The sequence below is a fragment of the Myotis lucifugus genome, unplaced genomic scaffold (assembly GCF_000147115.1).
Source record: "Myotis lucifugus unplaced genomic scaffold, Myoluc2.0 scaffold_5, whole genome shotgun sequence".
NCBI lineage: Eukaryota > Metazoa > Chordata > Mammalia > Chiroptera > Vespertilionidae > Myotis > Myotis lucifugus.
In genome coordinates this window covers 2,276,891-2,296,445 of record NW_005871053.1, presented here as the reverse complement: position 1 = coordinate 2,296,445, position 19,555 = coordinate 2,276,891, and the positions used below count along the sequence as shown (strand labels likewise).

Below are 19,555 nucleotides of genomic sequence, written 5' to 3'. Positions count from 1 at the left end.
CTGTGGCTTTCTCCAAGTTAAGGCCTCTGGCGGGCTCTGTGCCTCCTCTGTACCCGCCACAGGAAGCAGAGCCCAGGCAGAGGACCCCATCCCCCAGGACAGGCAGGAATGGCTGGTGGAAATGTAGGGGAGGACTCTGAGAAGGAATCAAGTTGCTTGGAAAGTGAGGATCAAGACTGTATTTTTGGAGTCAGTCCCGAGATGGAAATGAAGGAATGGGCAAAGCAGAAAATTGCCCTAGGCCTTGTTGATGACGTTTGACTTCCTACCAGGAAGTCCTCTTGGTTCAAAAATATCTTTGAAAATATTCCATTAGGCACAAAGCCTGACATTCCACTAATTGCTAATTTTTTTTTTAATCAATGAGCATCCTTTTTGATTAGGAGAACTGCCTCTGGAGTCAGAGTCTTGGCTCCATCATCTTTTAGCTGTGTGGTCTTGGAAAAAATACTTCATCTGTCTGAATCTCAGTTTCTTTGTCAATAAAACAGAGATCTTCATAGTAATAATAGAACAGAGATGTTAATAATAGCATCCCTAGTGGTGCGGGAGGCAACTGGGCTGCTGATCAGGGGATGGCGAGCGGCGGCCCTGCCCCCCCATCACCCCTCCCCCGCCTCCCCCATTGCTGTCTCCGTCCTCTGCCCGCTGGCACGTGCCTTGGCTGGCCTGGTGCCACCTGCTCTCCGGCCCTGCCCCCGCCAACCAGTTGTTCCTCCATTTGGTCAATTTGCATATTACGCTTTTATTATGTAGGATGGTGATCCCTGGAAGGTTTAGAGATTAAGGACATGGACTTTAGAGCGAGGCAGACCTATGTGGCTGTATGGATGAAGTGACATCAACCCTAACCCAAAGGCACTTAAATAATGGAGAAATTTATTATTTTCCTTATCATCAAAGCTAAAGGTAGGTTGACACCAGTAGGGATTATTTAAAGTCAGCAGGTCAACAATATCATCAAGAACGCAGGTTTCCTACATCTTTCTATACTGCCAGATTTAGTGTGAGGTATTGCTCTATACTTATAGCTGTATCAGTTTCAAGTATTGTACCCAGATCCAACACCCAGTGGCATAGGACTCCTTTTCTATGAGAGGAAATATTTGCCAACACCCTCATTAGTCTCATTGGCCTGAATTACATCACATGACCATGTCCAAACTCACTGGTTAGAAAAATGGAGACTAATTACTGGTTTAAATCCACTAGGATTCACCCATATTGAGCCTGGGTCTGGGATTGGTCTCGCTGGAATCACTTGGCTTTGTAGAGGAGATAAAATAATTGGAAAGAGGGGTGTTCTATTAGCAAGAAGGAAGAATGGGTATTGGGCATGCTCCATTTAAGATTGAACCTGTCTCTGACACTTAATAGTTATATGATCTTTAAGGAAGTAAATTACTTTCTTTATGCCTCAAATTTTTAACTTTATAGTGAAAATAATGTAAATATATATGGCATAGGGTTTTTGAGACTTACATAGAATTATATGTGTAAATTGCCTTGGATATAATTGTCAGTCTTAATTCTTATTGCTATCATTATCCTATCTAATAAAGAGGGAATATGCTAATTGACCCTCACACTGTCACAAAGATGGCAGTGCCCACAGCCAATAAGGAGGGAATATGCTAATTGACTGCCCACCCTCAAAGATGGTGGCGCCAACAACCAATAAAGAGGGAATATGCTAAATGTCTGCCCTGCCCTCAAAGATGGTGGCACCCACAGCCACAAGATGGCGGTGCCCAGTCCCCTCAGCCCAGCAGTTCTCAACCTGTGGGTCGCCAACCTGTGGGTCGCAACCCCTTTGGGGGTTGAACGACCCTTTCACAGGGGTCGCCTAAGACCATCAGAAAACACATATATAATTACATATTGTTTTTGTGATTAATCACTATGCTTTAATTATGTTCAATTTGTAACAATGAAAATACATCCTGCATATCAGATATTTACCTTATGACTCATAACAGTAGCAAAATTACAGTTATGAAGTAGTAACGAAAATAATTTTATGGTTGGGGGGTCACCACAACATGAGGAACTGTATTAAAGGGTTGCGGCATTAGGAAGGTTGAGAATCACTGCCTCAGCCACACTGGGGTGGCAGATGCCTGGCCTTGCTGCGCACCTGCCTCCAGAGTCCCCCAGTCCCCTCAGCCCCCCAGCCTCCCAGGGCTGGCCCGAGGCACAGGCAAGCCTCAGATGGCGGCTGCCCAGCCACCCATAGCCGCCCAAGGCTCAGGTAACCAGGGCTGGCCAAGGCTTGAGCTGCTGGCAATGGCAGCAGCAGAGGTGTGATGGGGGCATCGCCTTCCCCTGATCGCCCGGTCACCTCCCGTCCCTGAGGGCTTCCAGACTGTGAGAGGGGGCAGGTTGGGCTGGGGGACCCTACTCCAGTGCATGAATTTTCATGCACCAAGCATCTAGTTAGAAAATAATATATTTAAAATTATATTTTTTTAAATCCAGGAAATATTTGTTTATATTTTATTGACCCAATATATCACAACAGTGAGATATTATATAATATGTGGAGCTTTTTGATCAGTTATCTCTCAAAATATCTTGTTTCCTTTTTCACTAGTGAATCTTGTTTTTTGAAAGTTTGTAGAAAGTAACATACCACAGATGCACAGAAAATATGAAAATCAACCAAAATGTATTGCAACTTTTTCCAAGCCTGATTTTCATACCCCATCTACATGGTGAGAACAGCCTACAAACACAGCACTCCAAACAGCCACCCCTCCCTATAACAACCATAAAAATAGAATTCATAAAAGTCATAATTTGCTCTTTGATTTTTCACTGAGCTCCGGCAATGTCTTAGCACATACCCTGAAATTAATTTCCAAATGCTCACACTCAAAAAAACACAAGTGCCCATATTTATAAATGCTCCCCCAGTAAGCAGTAAGCTCACCCAGTAAGCTAACCAGTCTTCTCTTGTCACCCTCCTGGTTGCCAGGGTAATTTAGGCATGAGCAGGTCTTTGTGAGGGCCTTTGGAACTGTAGATATAACCACAGAATCCCAGAAAAGAAAGGAACTGGAGACTTCTCCACGTAAGGAAACCAATGACTGGGAGGAAAACAAACAATGCTTGCCCACAGGCGTATCATTAGTAAGAGCAAAGCCAGGATAGAAGTAGTTCAACATCCTCCTCAGACCCTGATTCAGGTCCCCTTGCATGATTTAATTTTCACTCTAGAGAGGAAACTGTGGTTTAGTTTTAAAAGCACTTTCTTCCATTCCCAATTCTTAGACATGTGATTTAAATAAAATTGACCTCTTACCTGCCTCATGAGATGCTTGACCACTGGATTGTATATTCCGTTCCCCTGGACATGATTGTGTCAGGGATAAGCATCTTACCAACTAGAGCCAACTCTTTCTCATTCCTGCTGCATTTGAAGGTGTGAGGATGTAAAGCTTGGAAATACTGCCACTGCCTTGTCTTGCTACTACTCAAAGCATCAGAAAGAGGCCATTCCACAGCAAGCAAAACAGGGAGGCTAATCCTTTGACATCATGTTTGCTCAAATCACCTATTCTTCAAGTCACCAGCCATGGATATTTTGTCAGAATTTGTTGAAGCTGGTTTGGTTGGGTTTCCAGTCACAATTGAAATAATTATGATAGGTGTTCATTAGTCCAGCTCCTTTCTTTTTTCCTTCCTCCCTGCTCCAGCTCCAAGAAGTACACGAGTCGATGCCATCATGATGTGCAGGTGGTAGTGATTAGCCACAAAGGGTTTCTTCTCCATGTTACTTTGATCCCTGTGTTTTACAGCCCATCGTTTCTATTTTAGTCCTAATTATTGTAGCACTCTTACCCATGCTGAGCCACTGGGTTTTAAATAAATGGTTCTGATTTTACAGGGCTACTCATGTTTTGCTTCTTTGAAGACCCCTGGCTGTACACTAGTTGGCTCCATCTTCATCTACATTTTCCATCTGTGTTTGGCTATTAGTCTTTTCCTAGATAACTTCCAAAGGATAACTTCTCAACCTGGTCTTTCTTTAAATAAAACTCATTAACATTAAAGCCATAATTGCACGATTAATCCTGCCTGGTTTGCAATCTTATTCCATGTCACTCCCTCCGCTACTTAGTGTTTCTTCCTGCCGTCTGCCCAGTGCTCGAGCTTCTTTCTGGAACTCTGAACCTCCCTGCTTCTTGTTTGCAGCACTGGTCCTCTTGCTTAGGTTTACCTTCCCGGCTCTTGGCAATCATTTCTCTCCACTATCTATCTGCACAGTTATCCCCCGGATTCTGATGACCACTGTGCCTGGTGTTCATTTCAGGGACTTCATAAATACTTAATTCACCAGTAAATATGTTTTAGTCAATCCCTGTAGAGCTACTTGAGGATTTGAAGGGACTTAGCCATCATGATGTGCAGGTGGTAGTGAAGTCCATGGACTTCATTCAATTTCCACCAGACTCCCTTGAAGTATTGATTTGCATCCACGCATTCTCATCCCAGGTCATCTCATCAAAAGTAAGGACCTTTAACACTGAGTAAGACGCAGAAGTCAATTAAGAATGTTTTTATCAAGTTGTGTATCCCATTAGGTATCTTTCCATCAATTTGCACTTTGCTTTCATTTCCTGGTAACTTGAGCTCACCTTGTCTTTATTTTTTCATGATCAAAACTGCTCTCAATAAATAAATAGATATTTTCACTAGGAGGTATTGTATATCTTAATGTGTTCTGTACCCAGAAGTATCTGCTTTTTGTTAGCACGCTAAAAAGAGTGGTTATAATTTAACTTTTACTCGTACAGATATTGTACATTTAATCCTCAGATCAACCTTGTGGGGTCAGCATAATTATTCTTATTTTACAGATAATAAAGTTTGAAAATACAGAAGTTAAGTAACTTTCTTAAAGCAAGAGAGTATCAAGTGAAGGATCCAGGCTTTGAACAGCCCACTCTTTCTGAATCTGGAGTCTGTGCTCTTACTACGGTAACCATAGGACTTGGGTGGTTTCACACTAAGAAAATGAAGTTGCAAATTGTATTGTGAGGCAGGATTAGTAAGCATAATATCTACCCCTGAAAGTATAACTCCCAGTCAGCCGCCTACCTTCAGGAATTAGCAATTCATGAGGCCAAGGATGCTACTTTGCCTGGCAGTATCCCAATTCAAATAAGGACAACCAAACAGAATTTTTTTTAGGCAACTGAGCAGCTTTGAAAAACAATAGCCTCTAGGGACACATCTGAAAGCAGCGCTCATAAAATACTGGCATTTGCATTTGAAACATCTTGTTAAAAAAACCAACAGTGGTATTCATTAGGGAATTGTGCTATACTCCCTCAGAGAAGGTCAGAATTCAAATTGTCAGAAACTCTTTTTATCTTTTTATTTTTCTGACTGAAATCATCTTTCAAGGGAGATTTTTGTTTTGCTTTGTTTTCTTAACTGAAACCCTACAGTCAACAAGTCACCAAGGAAAATGTGTGTGTGTGTGTGTGTGTGTGTGTGCATGCGCGCTCGCGCTTCTGGGTTTTAATTCATTTCATAGTTTGTGTTTCTTCCCGCTTTATTAGGTGTCAACCTTTAAATGCAGCCCAATCCAAATCTCAAACAAAAAATGCTTCTCTGGAATACTCATTGAAACATTCTTTTTCTAGAAAGAGAATTTTCCATAAAAACATCTCAGAAGTCAGCAGGTTCTTAACTGAAACTTTAAAAGCAACTAAATGCTTCTTTATTCCTCCTCCTAAATGTACTATTTTACTAATACTCCTAAGGCAATTGCAATTTAATAATTGTATACACGTCTTAACAAAGACAGCCTGTTTACTGCTGGGTGTCCCACTAAGTGTATAGGAAATCAAATCACATCAAGTATTTCGCTACAAAATTTCTTGAGCTGGTATTTTAATCTTGAAGTTACAGCCTTCGAAGATACATATGATGTGATCTTAGGTCTAATCAGTGACATGATGGTAAATGTTTAACCATAGGCTTTCCAGGAAAAACAAAAATACTGATTTGCAGCTTTTTCCAATGTCCATAGTGTAAATACTCTTATTGTGACATCCCTGTAGGCAGAGTTGGGAAGAGATGCAACCACTGATGGCATGTGAGCTTTCATCAAAACTTCCAGTAAGTCTCTGAAATCGCTTTTTGGGCAGAATTACTGAAGGATGCAGGTGAGAATTGTGTTTAATAGCCCAAACCCTTAGAGCTGGGCTGCCAAGACCCTAACTCTATTCTTTAAATTGCTCTCTGTGTCATTTGGGTAAGAACCATAACTTTTCTGGGACTCTCTTTCCTCATATGTAAAATAGTAACGAATTAAGTTTCTATCTCATAGGATTGCTGTGATGATTAAATGAAATAGTGCATTAAAATTCTTAAAAGCGCTTTTGGCACCTACCAAGACATAATAATAGGCTATTAGTAATACATGTTAGGCATTGTTTTTCTAGAGTTTACAATTCCAACTATCAGAAAGTTTTACACTCTGTCATCTAACTCTTCCAGAGATCATTGAAAACCATCCAGCTTCATAGCAATACTCTGAGAGGAGCCAGTTAGAAAGGGAAGAGCAATAAATAAGTCATCCCTTAGTTTCTAGTCCAGGTTTGCAATGCCTAGTTCTGTGACCTTTGGCAAAACATGTTACTTCTGAGTGCTTTAGTTCTCTTATTAGTAAAGTGCAGAGAATAACAACCACCCTGTCAAATGCATGGGATTGTGGTGAGACTAATATGAGATAATGAAACTCAGAGCCCTTGGAAGGTGCCACAAATGAGGGGTATTATTATTAATCCAATTTAGAAATCAAGATGCCATGGAAGCACAGAAGCATTAAAATAAGATAGTGAAAAGTTCTAAGTCATTTGAGTAAAGAGAAAACACCCACAGTTTTACCATGAAGCCGTTAAGCATTTTTCTTCCAACAAAAGAACAATTTTCAAATAAAAGGAACTGTACTTTGGAATGTAACACATGTTTAAATGAATTAAGGATAATGGGGAACTAAGTTAATAGAATATCTATGAAATTATAACTTCCTGGGGAAGCACATACAACTAGAAAATTGATAAATATTACATGTAATAATCTATCAAATGGAAGATGAAACACTCAGGTATACCAGATGGTCAGTATTATGCCTTTATAAGATGAATAATGTAAATATCCAAATCATTCTTAAAGGTAAAATTCTTTAGTTGTATAAGTAAATGTAAAAAATGTCAAGGACAGATTGGAGAAATCGTAAACATGCTAAGTTCAGTAAACTTGTGAAGAATAAAGAGCTCACATGAAAATGAAGGCGCAAGGACGTTATAGGAACAACGTAAGATTTTTAAAACTTACACTTTGAATTCTCTTTAGAGGAATCATATTCATTTATATATATTCAGTGAAAGTTAACTAAGAACACAATTCTGCATAGAGTTTATAATCTTAAAATGTGCCTATGACATTTTTTTCTTAATTTATGACTATAAACCATGCTTTAACAGAGGACTTCCTTTCTGAGGACAAAGAAAAAATTACCTGTGCAGCAATGCCTTCACCATGCCATTTTCTGTCCGTTATTAGTGAAAATTCTCACTGATATTAAAAAGTTCAGACCCAGCTGGTGTGGCTCAATAGTTGAGCATCCACCTATGAACCAGGAGGTCAAGGTTTGATTTCTTGTTAGGGCACAAGCCCAGGTTTCCAGGTCGATCCCCTGTAGGGGGCATGCAGGAGGCAGCCAGTCAATGATTCTCTCTCTTTACTGATGTTTTTATCTCTCTTTCCCTCTCCCTTCCTTTCCGAAATGAATAAAAATACATATTTTTTAAAAGTTCAGCATGTGATATAGGAAGATCTCCAAGTTCCCTTATTTGAGGGTGGGGGTAGTAAAGTGAAAAACTGTGTATAGTGTGTAACTTTGCATAAAAGAAGATAAAAATATGAAATAAATATCTGTAATAAATTATTGATAATATACATAGGACATTTATAATTTGGGGATTTGAGTAGATTAGGTCAAGGGTAGAAGCATGACTTTCATGAGGCACTTCTTTACATTATTTTGATTTTTAAAAAATATATTTTTATTGATTTCAGAGAAGAAGGGAAAAGGAGAGAGAAATAGAAACATCAATGATGAAAGAGAATCACTGATTGGCTTCCTGCTGCATGCCCCCCTCCCCCCAACCAGGGATCCAGCCCACAACCTGGGCGTGTGCCCTGACCTGGAATTGAACCATGACCTCCTGGTTCATAGGTCGATGCTCAATCCCTGAGCCTCACTAGCTGGGCTACTTTGATCTTTTTAGTCATGTGAATTTATCACCTATTAAACAACATTGTGTGTGTGTGTGCGTGTGTGTGCATATGTGTGTGTGTGTGTGTGTGTGTGTGTGTGTTTAAGCCCAGTACACATTAATATATAAAATCTTCCATCTCATCTCACTTCTGGTTTAACGTTTCTCACCTTCCCAAGCTCAGGCCTGACTCAGGCAGGGGCACTGGCAGAAGGGAAAGGATCTGATAGATGTCTTCACTCTCCCTGTCCCGTCTCCTGTCCCACTCACTCTGCTATTTTTCATTGTTCAAAATGTGGTGGGGAGGGGGGGGGAGGCAGTAAATTGTAGAGGTTAAAGGGTCTTACAAGACTCGTATTTGTCATCATCTAAATGATAAATGGCTAAATGCTGGTTATTTTTTCTCCTGGGGAAACTTTGTGGGTCCTTCAGAGACAATTCACTAAACCAAGAGGGTACCTTGAATATTATATATGCTCTAATATTTGCGCTGAATTTTTATGATTTCTATCCTGGCTCTTATATCAACAATCACCCCATGCGGCCTCTTTTTTACTATCTGAAGTCAGTTTCTTTGGTTACTCCTTTCAAAAGACCTCTGCTCCACCTGCCTCATGACACTGAAAAGACTCAGGGCCTTTTCTGGGCTAAACGCTGGAAGTGCATGTCTCCCCCTCCACAGGTCCCTCTTAACTGTGAATTCAATGTTGTCCTGATAAGCCTGTCACCTTTATCTTTTTTTGAGATGAGAGTTAGGAGCCAGCCTCAGAACTCTCTGAACTCCAAAAGACACTGGGAAAATCTCTCAAGGACTGTCGTGTCAGACTTTACTGCGTCTTCCCTTAGCACCGGGGTCCCCAGGACCCCCTCTCATGACAGCAGGTCAGGGTAAGTACCCTTTTGGAGAAAAAAGAGAAACTGCATGGTTCTCCTGTTAGGTCAGGTTTTTTCATAACCATACTATTAACACTTGGGGCTGGATAGTCCTTTGTTGGGGGCCAGGGGATTTTCCTGTGCATTGTAGGATGTTTAGCAGCATCCCTAGCTTCTACCCATCACATGACAGTAGCACACTCCCGTCAACCAAACCGCTGTCTTCAGACATTGCCAAATGGCCTTTGGAAGGCAAATAGCCTGGTTGAGAGCCACAGCACTAGGCTTACAACTCCCTTCAAATAAATCCTTACTTCCTAAAATCTCTTCACCACTCTGATAATCAGGAGGCTAGTTGATGAGGTTTAGGTGATGATCAAATACACATTTGGGGCTGCCCCTTAGTAAGTCCTGCACAGAGAAAGTGTGTGCATGTGACACCCATTTTCTCAGAAGGAACTCTAAAGTCTTGAAATTATAGGAAAATCCTTACATCAGTGAAAATTAGTTTAAGCCTATATCTGTTTCTGACACTTAAAAATCTGGGCTTAAGACAGTGAGGGAAGGGGGAAAAGAGACTGTAATTAATTCATTTTATGACTTTATTATTTGATTATTTCTTGATATTCAAACATTTGGATTAAAATATACACTTTTAAAAGAAAACATCACAGTTAAGTCCAGTGAAGAACCTCTTAAATTTAAATAAGATTTGATTTTAATTTCATGACTAATCTATGCTAAATTCATGTTTGAGATAAAGGGACATCAAGAAAGAGGGAAAAGAGGTAGAGAAGATAAAAGAGAGAGGAGGAGGTTAAAACGTACCTTGTTTCATCGATATAAACCGCTTCCAACACAGATGCTGCATATTCAATATTCTTCTTCAGATCTACAATGTTCACATCACCTTTTTCCAGCTGCTTCACCAAGCATCTGAGTCTGTTTCACAAAGTAGCCAAAGAGAGCGAGAAATAAAGAGAGATTAATTATAACTATATGGGAAATAGTTCAATATTAAATACACAAATCAAATGGAACATTTAACACATCTTTCTAAGTCATCAAATAGAAATATTGTATTATATATTTTAGGGTATAGCTAAGATCAATCTTTATTACTTAAACAACTATGAGAAATTCTATTCACCTCTCAATAATATAAGGGCTCTAGGTTCCTAGTTTAAGTATCATATTTCAAGGGTAGTTTTTCTGAAAATTCAAGACAATACAGATACTTTCATGAAAGTGTATTCCTAACTTAGAATTCATTCTATGGCTGTTCTGTTTCTTCAGAGCTGGCAGTAAGATAATTTTTAAAGGGTACTCCTTTGATCACTTCTATAGCAATTATTCACTGTATATAGCAACAAAAACAAAAAAGAAAGGCAACGTTTCCAAGCAAATATAAGCAAGATGAGAAAACAATATATGTGTGCATGCTTGGTGTTTTTACTGCAATGGTTTTTCACCTGAGACAGAGTTACGGTATATTTTCCCTTGTGTTTGTCCATAGGATGATATGTCCCAACTCTTAAGACATAGGGATCAGCTAAGCATGTCTGGATTTCTGACTCATAGAAACTATGATAATGAATGTTATTATTTTAAGTGACTAAAGTTTTGGGATAACTTTTTGTGCAGCAATAGATATCTCTTGGAATAAGATAATACAAATTACTTCAATCAGTTTCTAATCCTTTTAGAAACTTTGTGCATTAATTACAAACCAAGTGTTTCTGAAGATACTGCTCTATACAAGCAAAAAAAGAAAACATACTTTTTACTCTATATATACTGTAGATAACCAATGTAAAGACAATTTATTGATTTTCCTAAGTCAATAGAATTTAATTCTACACCTGACCCAAAGTATTTCAGAGAGAAGTGCATCTACTTTTAGGCATTGTTTTAGAGACAGTATAGTAGGTTTTCTGAAGATCTGCTTTGGATGATTCCTAGTAACAAGGCTAGGGTATAAAGACAAGTTAAAAATTTTAGCAAGGGTGTTTGACATTCCTCCATCCATAAGAAACACTTTATTTCTCCACAGGGAAAAAGTCACATCTAGATGAAAAATTCTTATTTAGGAAGCTACAAATAACAGCCATATACTTCTATGTGACAAAATATTAGCAGACCGTATCATTTCAAAATAAATGTTATATGCCAATAAGTAAGTCTTATTTATACAGAGACAGCAAAATAAAACAAAACAAAATAACAACCAGAACAGGTTACTTAGGAAAAATTAAGTCTGACTTTGAAGCTTGCCTAAAACACTGAGTGTGATGATAAGGTGTTCCGATATCTTTGTAATGTTTATGACCCAATCACATTATACTTGGTGAAATTACCTTTTATGTGGAAAATTGGAAGAAAGAGTTTCATAGTTCTGCGATGGCTTAAAAATAGATCATTTGTGTATCTTTCTTGTGAAAATTACTTGGTACAGCTTGGTTGTATTTGGTTGTATGAAGTGGTTTTAAAGATAAAAAGTACTTCAGATGGTTGCCTCCTTTTCTTTCTGAATAAATGAACTCGAATTTTATTTGAGTTGAAATTTTCTCCACTTAGAAACCACATTTCCCAGGCTCTCCTGAAGCTAGGTATGCCATGAGATTGCATTCTGGCCAAGGAGAATGAGTGGAGGTTAAGAGTTTCAATTATTTGGAGGAGGGCGAGCTCAGCTGGAAGGGGTTCTCTTCTATCCCTTGCCATTTCCACTGCCTCAAATGCAGTGGAACTGACCCAGTGGTCAGCAGCCATCTAGGACCATAAAGAGACCTGGCAGAGGAAAGCCTCCCACCAAGAATGACAGAGAAGGAAGATGGAAGTGGCCTTAACTCCATGCTGTGAACCACCTGAATGAAATTACCTACCTCTGGACTTATTCCCCATGAAATAAAAATTAAAAAATGTTTGTTTAAGCCACTATTATGTTGAGATTTCTTTTATTTACAGCTGAACCCAATCTTAACTGATAAATCAAATGAATAAGAAATGACTCAAAATCAAGAACTCAAGAAAAGAGGAATCCAATATAATAAAAGGCTAATATGCAAATAGACCGAACGGCAGAACCAAACAACCAAACAACCAGTCACTATGACGTGCACTGACCACCAGGGGGCAGGCAGTCAACCAGTTGATCAGTCACTATGACATGCACTGACCACCAGGGGGTAGACACTCTGATCGTTAGGTTAGCTTACTGCTGGGGTCCAGATGATTGGGACTGAGCAAGATGGACTGAACACGCCCTGGAGCCCACCCGCGGTCCCTTCCTGGCTGGCCAACTTCCTGAGTCCCTCCTCAGCCCCAATCATGCACCAGTGGGGTCCCTTGGCCTGGCCTGTGCCCTCTAGCAATCTGGGATCCCTCAGGGGATGTTAGAGAGCCAGTTTCAGCCTGATCCCGCTCAATGCAGGAGCTGCCCCCTAGTGGTCAGAAGCCAGGCTTATGGCTGGCGAGTGCAGTGGAGGTGGTGGAGCCTCTCCTGCCTCCGAGGCAGCGCTAAGGATGTCCAACTGCTGGCTTAGGCCCATTCCCCACAGGAAGTGGGCCTAAGCTGGCCAGTGGACACCCCCCAAGGCTCCTGGACTGCGAGAGGGTGCAGGCCAGGCTGAGGGACCTCCCCCCAAGTGCATGAATTTTGTGCACTGAGCCTCTAGTTGTCATATAAAATACGAGAGACAACCTGGGGAGCTATCCATAAGTGCACTTCCTATCAGGGGTGGGAAAACTTTTTGACTCGAGGGCCACAATGGGTTCTTAAACTGGACCGGAGGCCCAGAACAAAAGCATGGATGGAGTGTTTGTGTGAACTAATATAAATTCAAAGTAAACATCATTACATAAAAGGGTTCGGTCTTTTTTTTTTTTTTTTAGTTTTATTCATTTCAAACGGGCCGGATCCGGCCCGAGGGCCGTAGTTTGCCCACGGTTGTAACTCATGGCAGCCTGTAGATGCTCCCAGGGAAATCGTCAGATCATCATCAGAGCAGCATATCACACCTGATGAAACCTGGGACTTCAAGAGGCCTAATACTTGCACAATGAACATGCTCTTTCATGGAGACAACTTGAAGTAGCTTAAAGATAGTAAATATTATGAATTGTTATATATCAATGGGGGTATATGACTATAATCCGACATAAGAAACTACTCTGAAAAAAAATACTCCAATACCACCTCATTAGAAAATCTAGTTAGACATGATCATAATTCTGTAAAACCTTGACCACTCAAACACATGTGCACACACACAAGCAAGCACATCTGGGTGCGTACACCCCCAAACCCTAAGCTAACTATGTCAACCCAAAAGTACTGGAAGGAAATATGTATTTTGGGGCTACTAAAATGTCTTTCTTTTTTATCTCCTTTGTCTGCATCAAATTCCCTTTTGTGAGTACATATTTCTATTTACATCATTTCTATGTGATAGAAATGGGCAATCTGAAATTAAAATAAAAAGCAATATCATTTACAATGGTGAAATTCTTAGACATAAGACTGACAAAATATGTGCAAGTGTGATTGTAAACTACAGAACTGCTGAAAGAAATCAAAGTAGCCCTAAAAAAACCTTTGTATTGAAAAAAGATTACTTATAACAGCAGATTAATCAATAACTTATATAATTATCATTCCAATAATAAATTCACTTTTTAATCAATTTATGAATATAATAATTCCAAGCAATCTTATTTAGGCTATTATTTCACTTTCTTTATAGATAATATAAGGCCAAAACATCTTCATGAATCATTTTCAAATGATCATACATACATATAAAAAATTCTTAACATTTTAGGAAATCAAATCTATCAATAGTAAGAGACTAAATAAGAAAAGCCATATGATCATCTCAATAAATACTTAAAAAGCATCTGACAAAATCCAACATCAAATGCTTATTGAAATTCTAACCATATTAGAAACAGAGGGGAACTTCCTCACCTGATAAAGTCCATAAAATATATAGCTAATGTCATAAGTAATGTTAAATGACTAAATGCTTTTCTTCAAACATAAGGTATAAGGCTTCACTCTCAACACAGCTATTTATCATTGTACTGGATCTTTTAGCAATGCATTAAGGCAAGGGTAAAGGCCAACCAGATTGGAAAGTAAGTAGCAAAACAGTTTTTGTTCACAGACAACATGATTGTGTAAATAGAAAATCTGATGAAATATACCAAAAAAGTTATTAGAAGTAATAAATGTTTTAACAAGTTTGCCATATACAAAAAACATCATTTCTATGTAATAGAAATTTTAAAAAAAGCAATATCATTTACAATAGTACCCCAAATGTGAAATTCTTAGACTTAAGTCTGACAAAATATGTGTAAGTGTTACTGTAAACTACAGAACAGCAAAAACAAACCAAAGTAGGCCTAAATGAATGAAGAGATACACCATGTTCAGAGATTGAAAGACTCAATATTGTTAACATGTTTTTTCTCCCCAACTTGATCTCTAGATTCAATGCAATCCCAATAAATATCCCAGCAGGCTTTTTAATTGTACATATTGTCATGCATATTGTCATGCTGATTGTAAAATTCATATAGAAATGCAATCGAACAAATTTAACAAAAAGGACAAAGTTCTGGGATTTATTTTAGAGCTACATTAATCAGCTACATTAATAAATGGCATAGTATGCTACATTATTATCCACCAAGACAGGCAAGTATGTCAATGGAACAAAATATAGAGTCTAGGAAGAGACCCACAAATACATTGTCAATTGATTTTAGGAAAACTTGTAAAGATTATATATGGTGGAAAAAAGACAGCATTTATAAGACAGTGCTGGATCAAAGGAAATATCTGTGTATAAAAGGAACTTGAATTCATACATGCATCACAAATTTAAATGTATATCCCAAAACTATAAACCTACAAGAAAATATAGGAGAAAATCTTTGTGATCTGAGTCAGTCACAGATTATCTTAGATGCAACACCTAAAGTACTAACTATGAAAAAAAAATAGTTTGAACTTAATCAATATTAAGAACTTCTTTTCTTTGAAAGCATTGCTTAAAAAATAAAAAGACAAACCACAGATCAGGAGGAAACATTTGCAAATCATATTGATAAAGGATTTGTATCCAAAACATGTAAAAACTTGCAAAACTCCATAATAACAAGACAAATAACCCAATACAAAAATCTGCAAACAATTTGAACAGACTCTTCACCAAAATGATATATTCATGGCAAACATGAAAAGATGCTCAAAATTATTACTTATTAGAAAACATTCAAATTACAACAATAATGTGAAACAATCAAACACCTATTAGAATGGCGAAAATTAAAATAACTGATCATACCAAATACTGGCAAAGATGTGGAGAGACTGAAACTACCATACACTGCTATTGGGAATATAAATAGGTACAATCCCTTTAGAAAATAGTTCCCTAAAAAGCTAAATTTTTACCTAATATATAACTTAGCTATTTTATTCTTTGGTGCAGAGAAAAAGAAATATATGTCCTTACAAAGACTTGTACATGAATGTTCACAGCAGCTTTATGAAACAACCCAAATGTTCATCTGCAGGTAAATGAAAAAAAAACAAAAAACTAGGGCATAACCATCCAAAGGAGTTGTACTCAGCAATAAAACATTGATATACTCAATGACATGAGTGAATCTTAATTATATTGAGTGAAATGAAACATGAGCATATTGTATGATTTCAATTACATAACATTTTAGAAAATGTAAACTATCCTTATAGTGACAGGAAGCAGATCCCTGGTTGCTGGGAAGAGGGGAAGAGGGGATCAGGGAGGAGAAAGGGAAGGATTACCAAGGAGCTTCAGGAAACTTTTTAGGGTTATGGAAATGTTAATTTTCTTGGTTGTGGGATGGTTTCATAGGTATATACACATGTCCACCTTCATCAAATTATAAATTACAAACTGAAATGTGAAATCATTAATTTGAGATAGAAAAAAGCTATATGCTAAATAGATGCTTCTGTTACATATCCGAATTTTTCGTTTTATCAAAATACTTAAAATTCTAATATATACTATCAAAGACTTGAAACAATCTAAAGCAGCATTCAACTTTGAAGGATCTTTTCTCAAAGAGAATGACAGTAATCTTTGATAATTCATAACACTTTTAAAACCAGCCTGAATATCATGAACAGAAGAGTCTTTGATCTTAGCTTTTTGGAGAGACTTCCTTCCCTTCTAATGATCAGAACACTTAAAAAAAAAGAGAGAAATGAAAATAGAAACACAATCTTTGAAAATAAATGAGTGGCTCTGTAATTCAATCAAGCAGTTGCAGAGGAGACATAATTTCTACCTTTGAACAAAGAGTACTGAGCTGTAGAAAATGATTGAGTATTTTTTATCCAAATATAGAACTGTCAGTTCTTCAAATGAAAAAATACTCAATATAAAACGATGTAGTTTTCGTAATCAAGTACTGCAAATACTCTAAGGTTACTTTATAAGATATGGTTACTTGACCCAATCTTGCAAAAAGACCACCTACATAACTAAGAATATTCTCATACTACAATATCTGGTGTGTCTGTGCATATCTTTATTAAACTCTAAGATATAAAATGCTATTGACCATGAATAATAAATTAATAAGTGAAATTTAAAAGATAATAATCATTATATTCCTAACAATGTCCCCATTTGTGACTGATTGAAATACAAAAGTGAGAAGGTGTGGTTGTCAGAATGCTGTAATAAAAAGTAGAAAAGGTGAAGCTAAAAGAATATCTATAGCAGATATTAACGTGACAATATGGCCACACATACAGTGCCCAAAAACACACAAAGGGGGACATCCAGAACAAGAAGCTCCGTCACTTTCCATAAGTTCTGCTTGTCTCTGATCCGAGCATGATAAAAATGATGTCAGTAAGTAATTAAATTGTCCTATCTACTCCGCAGGTCAATTCTTAGGAAATTAAATCCTAACCTCAGTCTAAGAAGCAAAGCTTATAGATGTAAAGTCTTTTAAAGACATTTTTCTTTCACACAGGCAAAGGTTGTCATTGTAAAACTCCTTAACGCCTTCATTTTATGGCATAAATAATTCCCAAAACAATTGGTATCATTAAAATATGGGAACAATTGTGTAGCAAATATTATTAGTCTTTGATATAGATTTACATTGTACATTTAAAGAAACAAAAAAAATCTCATGGAGATGAAGAATATATCATGGAAAAGTATTTTTGAGCACAAAGGAGTATATAATTGTTTTCTCTCTTCTCCCCAAATCACAGTGTAGGTAAACCATTTATCACAATGTTTTATTATAGAAATGGGCATTGCATAATTCCCAGCATGTTAAAGAATTCCTTTTAAGAACAGAGATACAAACACTGAAATGCTTTCAAGACCAATTGTTTCCTCATTGGAAGCAAAAGAGCATATTGACTCTGAAGAGGGAACTAATCCTATGTGCCTCTGAAATACTATACATATATATTTAGACACATTTAAATATTTGAAATATATAATAAATTTAAATATATTTATTTATAAAATATACTTATTTTTATACAGTAAATATATTTTTATATAAATGTACGTATATGTGTTCTGATGAAGAAAAAGTAGTGACCTTCACCCACTAGTACGTCTTCATTTCTTCTCTAAGGGAAGTCATGTGCTTGGCCACTATTCTGCTCTGATAATTACCACTATTCCTCCTGCTTACATATTTCAAAAATTCATTAAAATATCCTATTTTTTATCACCTTCTCCCTTTTTTTCTCTTTGATTGTGTGGGTTTATAAAATTTTACTCCTCTGTCATTTTAGGGAGGGCCTTGAGTAGGAAAATAATAAATATATGTGACAACCCACAATCTTTATTCAAAAAATAAGAATTTTGTTTTCTTGCTGCCTAATTAAATCAGCAAAAAAGAAGATAGGGTACAGCCACGATGAAAAGTTCTTTTTGATGAAGTATCAAAATAACTGAACAAAATAATAATGATGAGGCAGGAAATTTACAGGGTTGGTGCAAATGGTTATTAGCTATTTGGTATTGATAAAAATTGTAGAGCATTTTTCACAAATAGAAGAAAATCTGTCTTTTTCTGGGGCAGAAAGAATGACTGGGATACAAGGCACAGTAAGTTATAGCTGAAAGCCCATTTAGATAGTAGGCAGAATCGAGTTTGATCTAGAAACTGAAAACTGTCTCTTGATTTGTATGCAAGTCCATAGTTTTTCCATTTCATTACTCCCATCCGCCCCCATGACTATAACTATAAAGGCTCAAAGAGACATGTTCTAAAGGAGTCTGTGTATCTAAAATGCATGAGTCACTTTCATTTGTTAATTTTAGCACTAATTTTTTGTCTTCATCGCTTTAGCATTTTCATTTGAAGGTGTGATATGCTCTCAAGTTCTATAACACAGATGCTGGTTTTCCACTGCAACTTGGTTTTAAAATAAATGTCCCAGGAAAAGAAATCATGCTGAAGAATGTCATAATGAGTGTTTTGTCTTAGTGGTATTTAAAAGAACATTGCTTTTAAAGAAATGTTTTTTCAGTGGATGGGTGGGAAAAGATCAACCAAAGAACTTGTATGAATAATATGCATAACCCATGGACATAGATAATAGGATAGTGAAGGCCTGGGGTCGGGGACAGGGGCAGGTTAGAAGGAGTCAATGGGGGGGAAAGGGCACATATGTAATACTTTCAACAATCAAGTTTTTAAAAAATAAATAAATAACAAATAATTTAGCATAAGTATAAACCCCTCTCCTCCCCCCAAAAATAAAAATGTTTTTTCAAGGAAACTACTTAAAACAACCCTTTGGAACTTTAAAATGATTCCAACAAAATAGGAAAGTAATGCTCTCCAGTTCCATCCATGCTGTTGCAAATGGTAAGAATTCCTTCTTTTTTATAGCAGCGTAGTATCCCATTGTGTAGATGTACCACAGTTTGAGAGCATTATGCTAAGTGAAATAAGCCAGTCAATGAAAGAAAAATACCACATGATCTCACTCATTTATGGATAATAAAGACCATTATAAACTGATGGACAAAAATAGATACAGAGGCAGAGCAGCATCGAACAGACTGTCAAACTACAGCAGGAAGGCCGGAGAGGGTTGGAGGTGGGGGTAAGAGATCAACCAAAGGACTTGTATGCATGCATATAAGCATAACCAATGGACACAAGACACTGGGGGGTAGGGGAGGCCGGGGGAAGGTCAAGGGGGAAAATAAAAAGGAGACATATGTAATACTCTTTGTAATACTTTAAACAATAAAACAAAATTTAAAAAATAAAATAAAATAGGGAAAAAATAGGAAAGTAGTATTAAGAAACCTATCTGAATGCTAACCACATAC

The 19,555-nt window shown here is 37.5% G+C and overlaps 1 protein-coding gene across 1 annotated transcript in view; it reads right to left on the bottom strand.

Moving 5' to 3' along the window:
- Positions 1-19,555, bottom strand: part of PDE1A (phosphodiesterase 1A) — a 195,630-nt gene that overhangs the window by 67,681 nt on the left and 108,394 nt on the right. Inside the window, exon 2 of the mRNA XM_014467417.2 lies at positions 9,999-10,112. Within this exon, the coding sequence (XP_014322903.1) occupies positions 9,999-10,112 (114 nt within the window). The remainder of the gene's footprint in view (positions 1-9,998; positions 10,113-19,555) is intronic.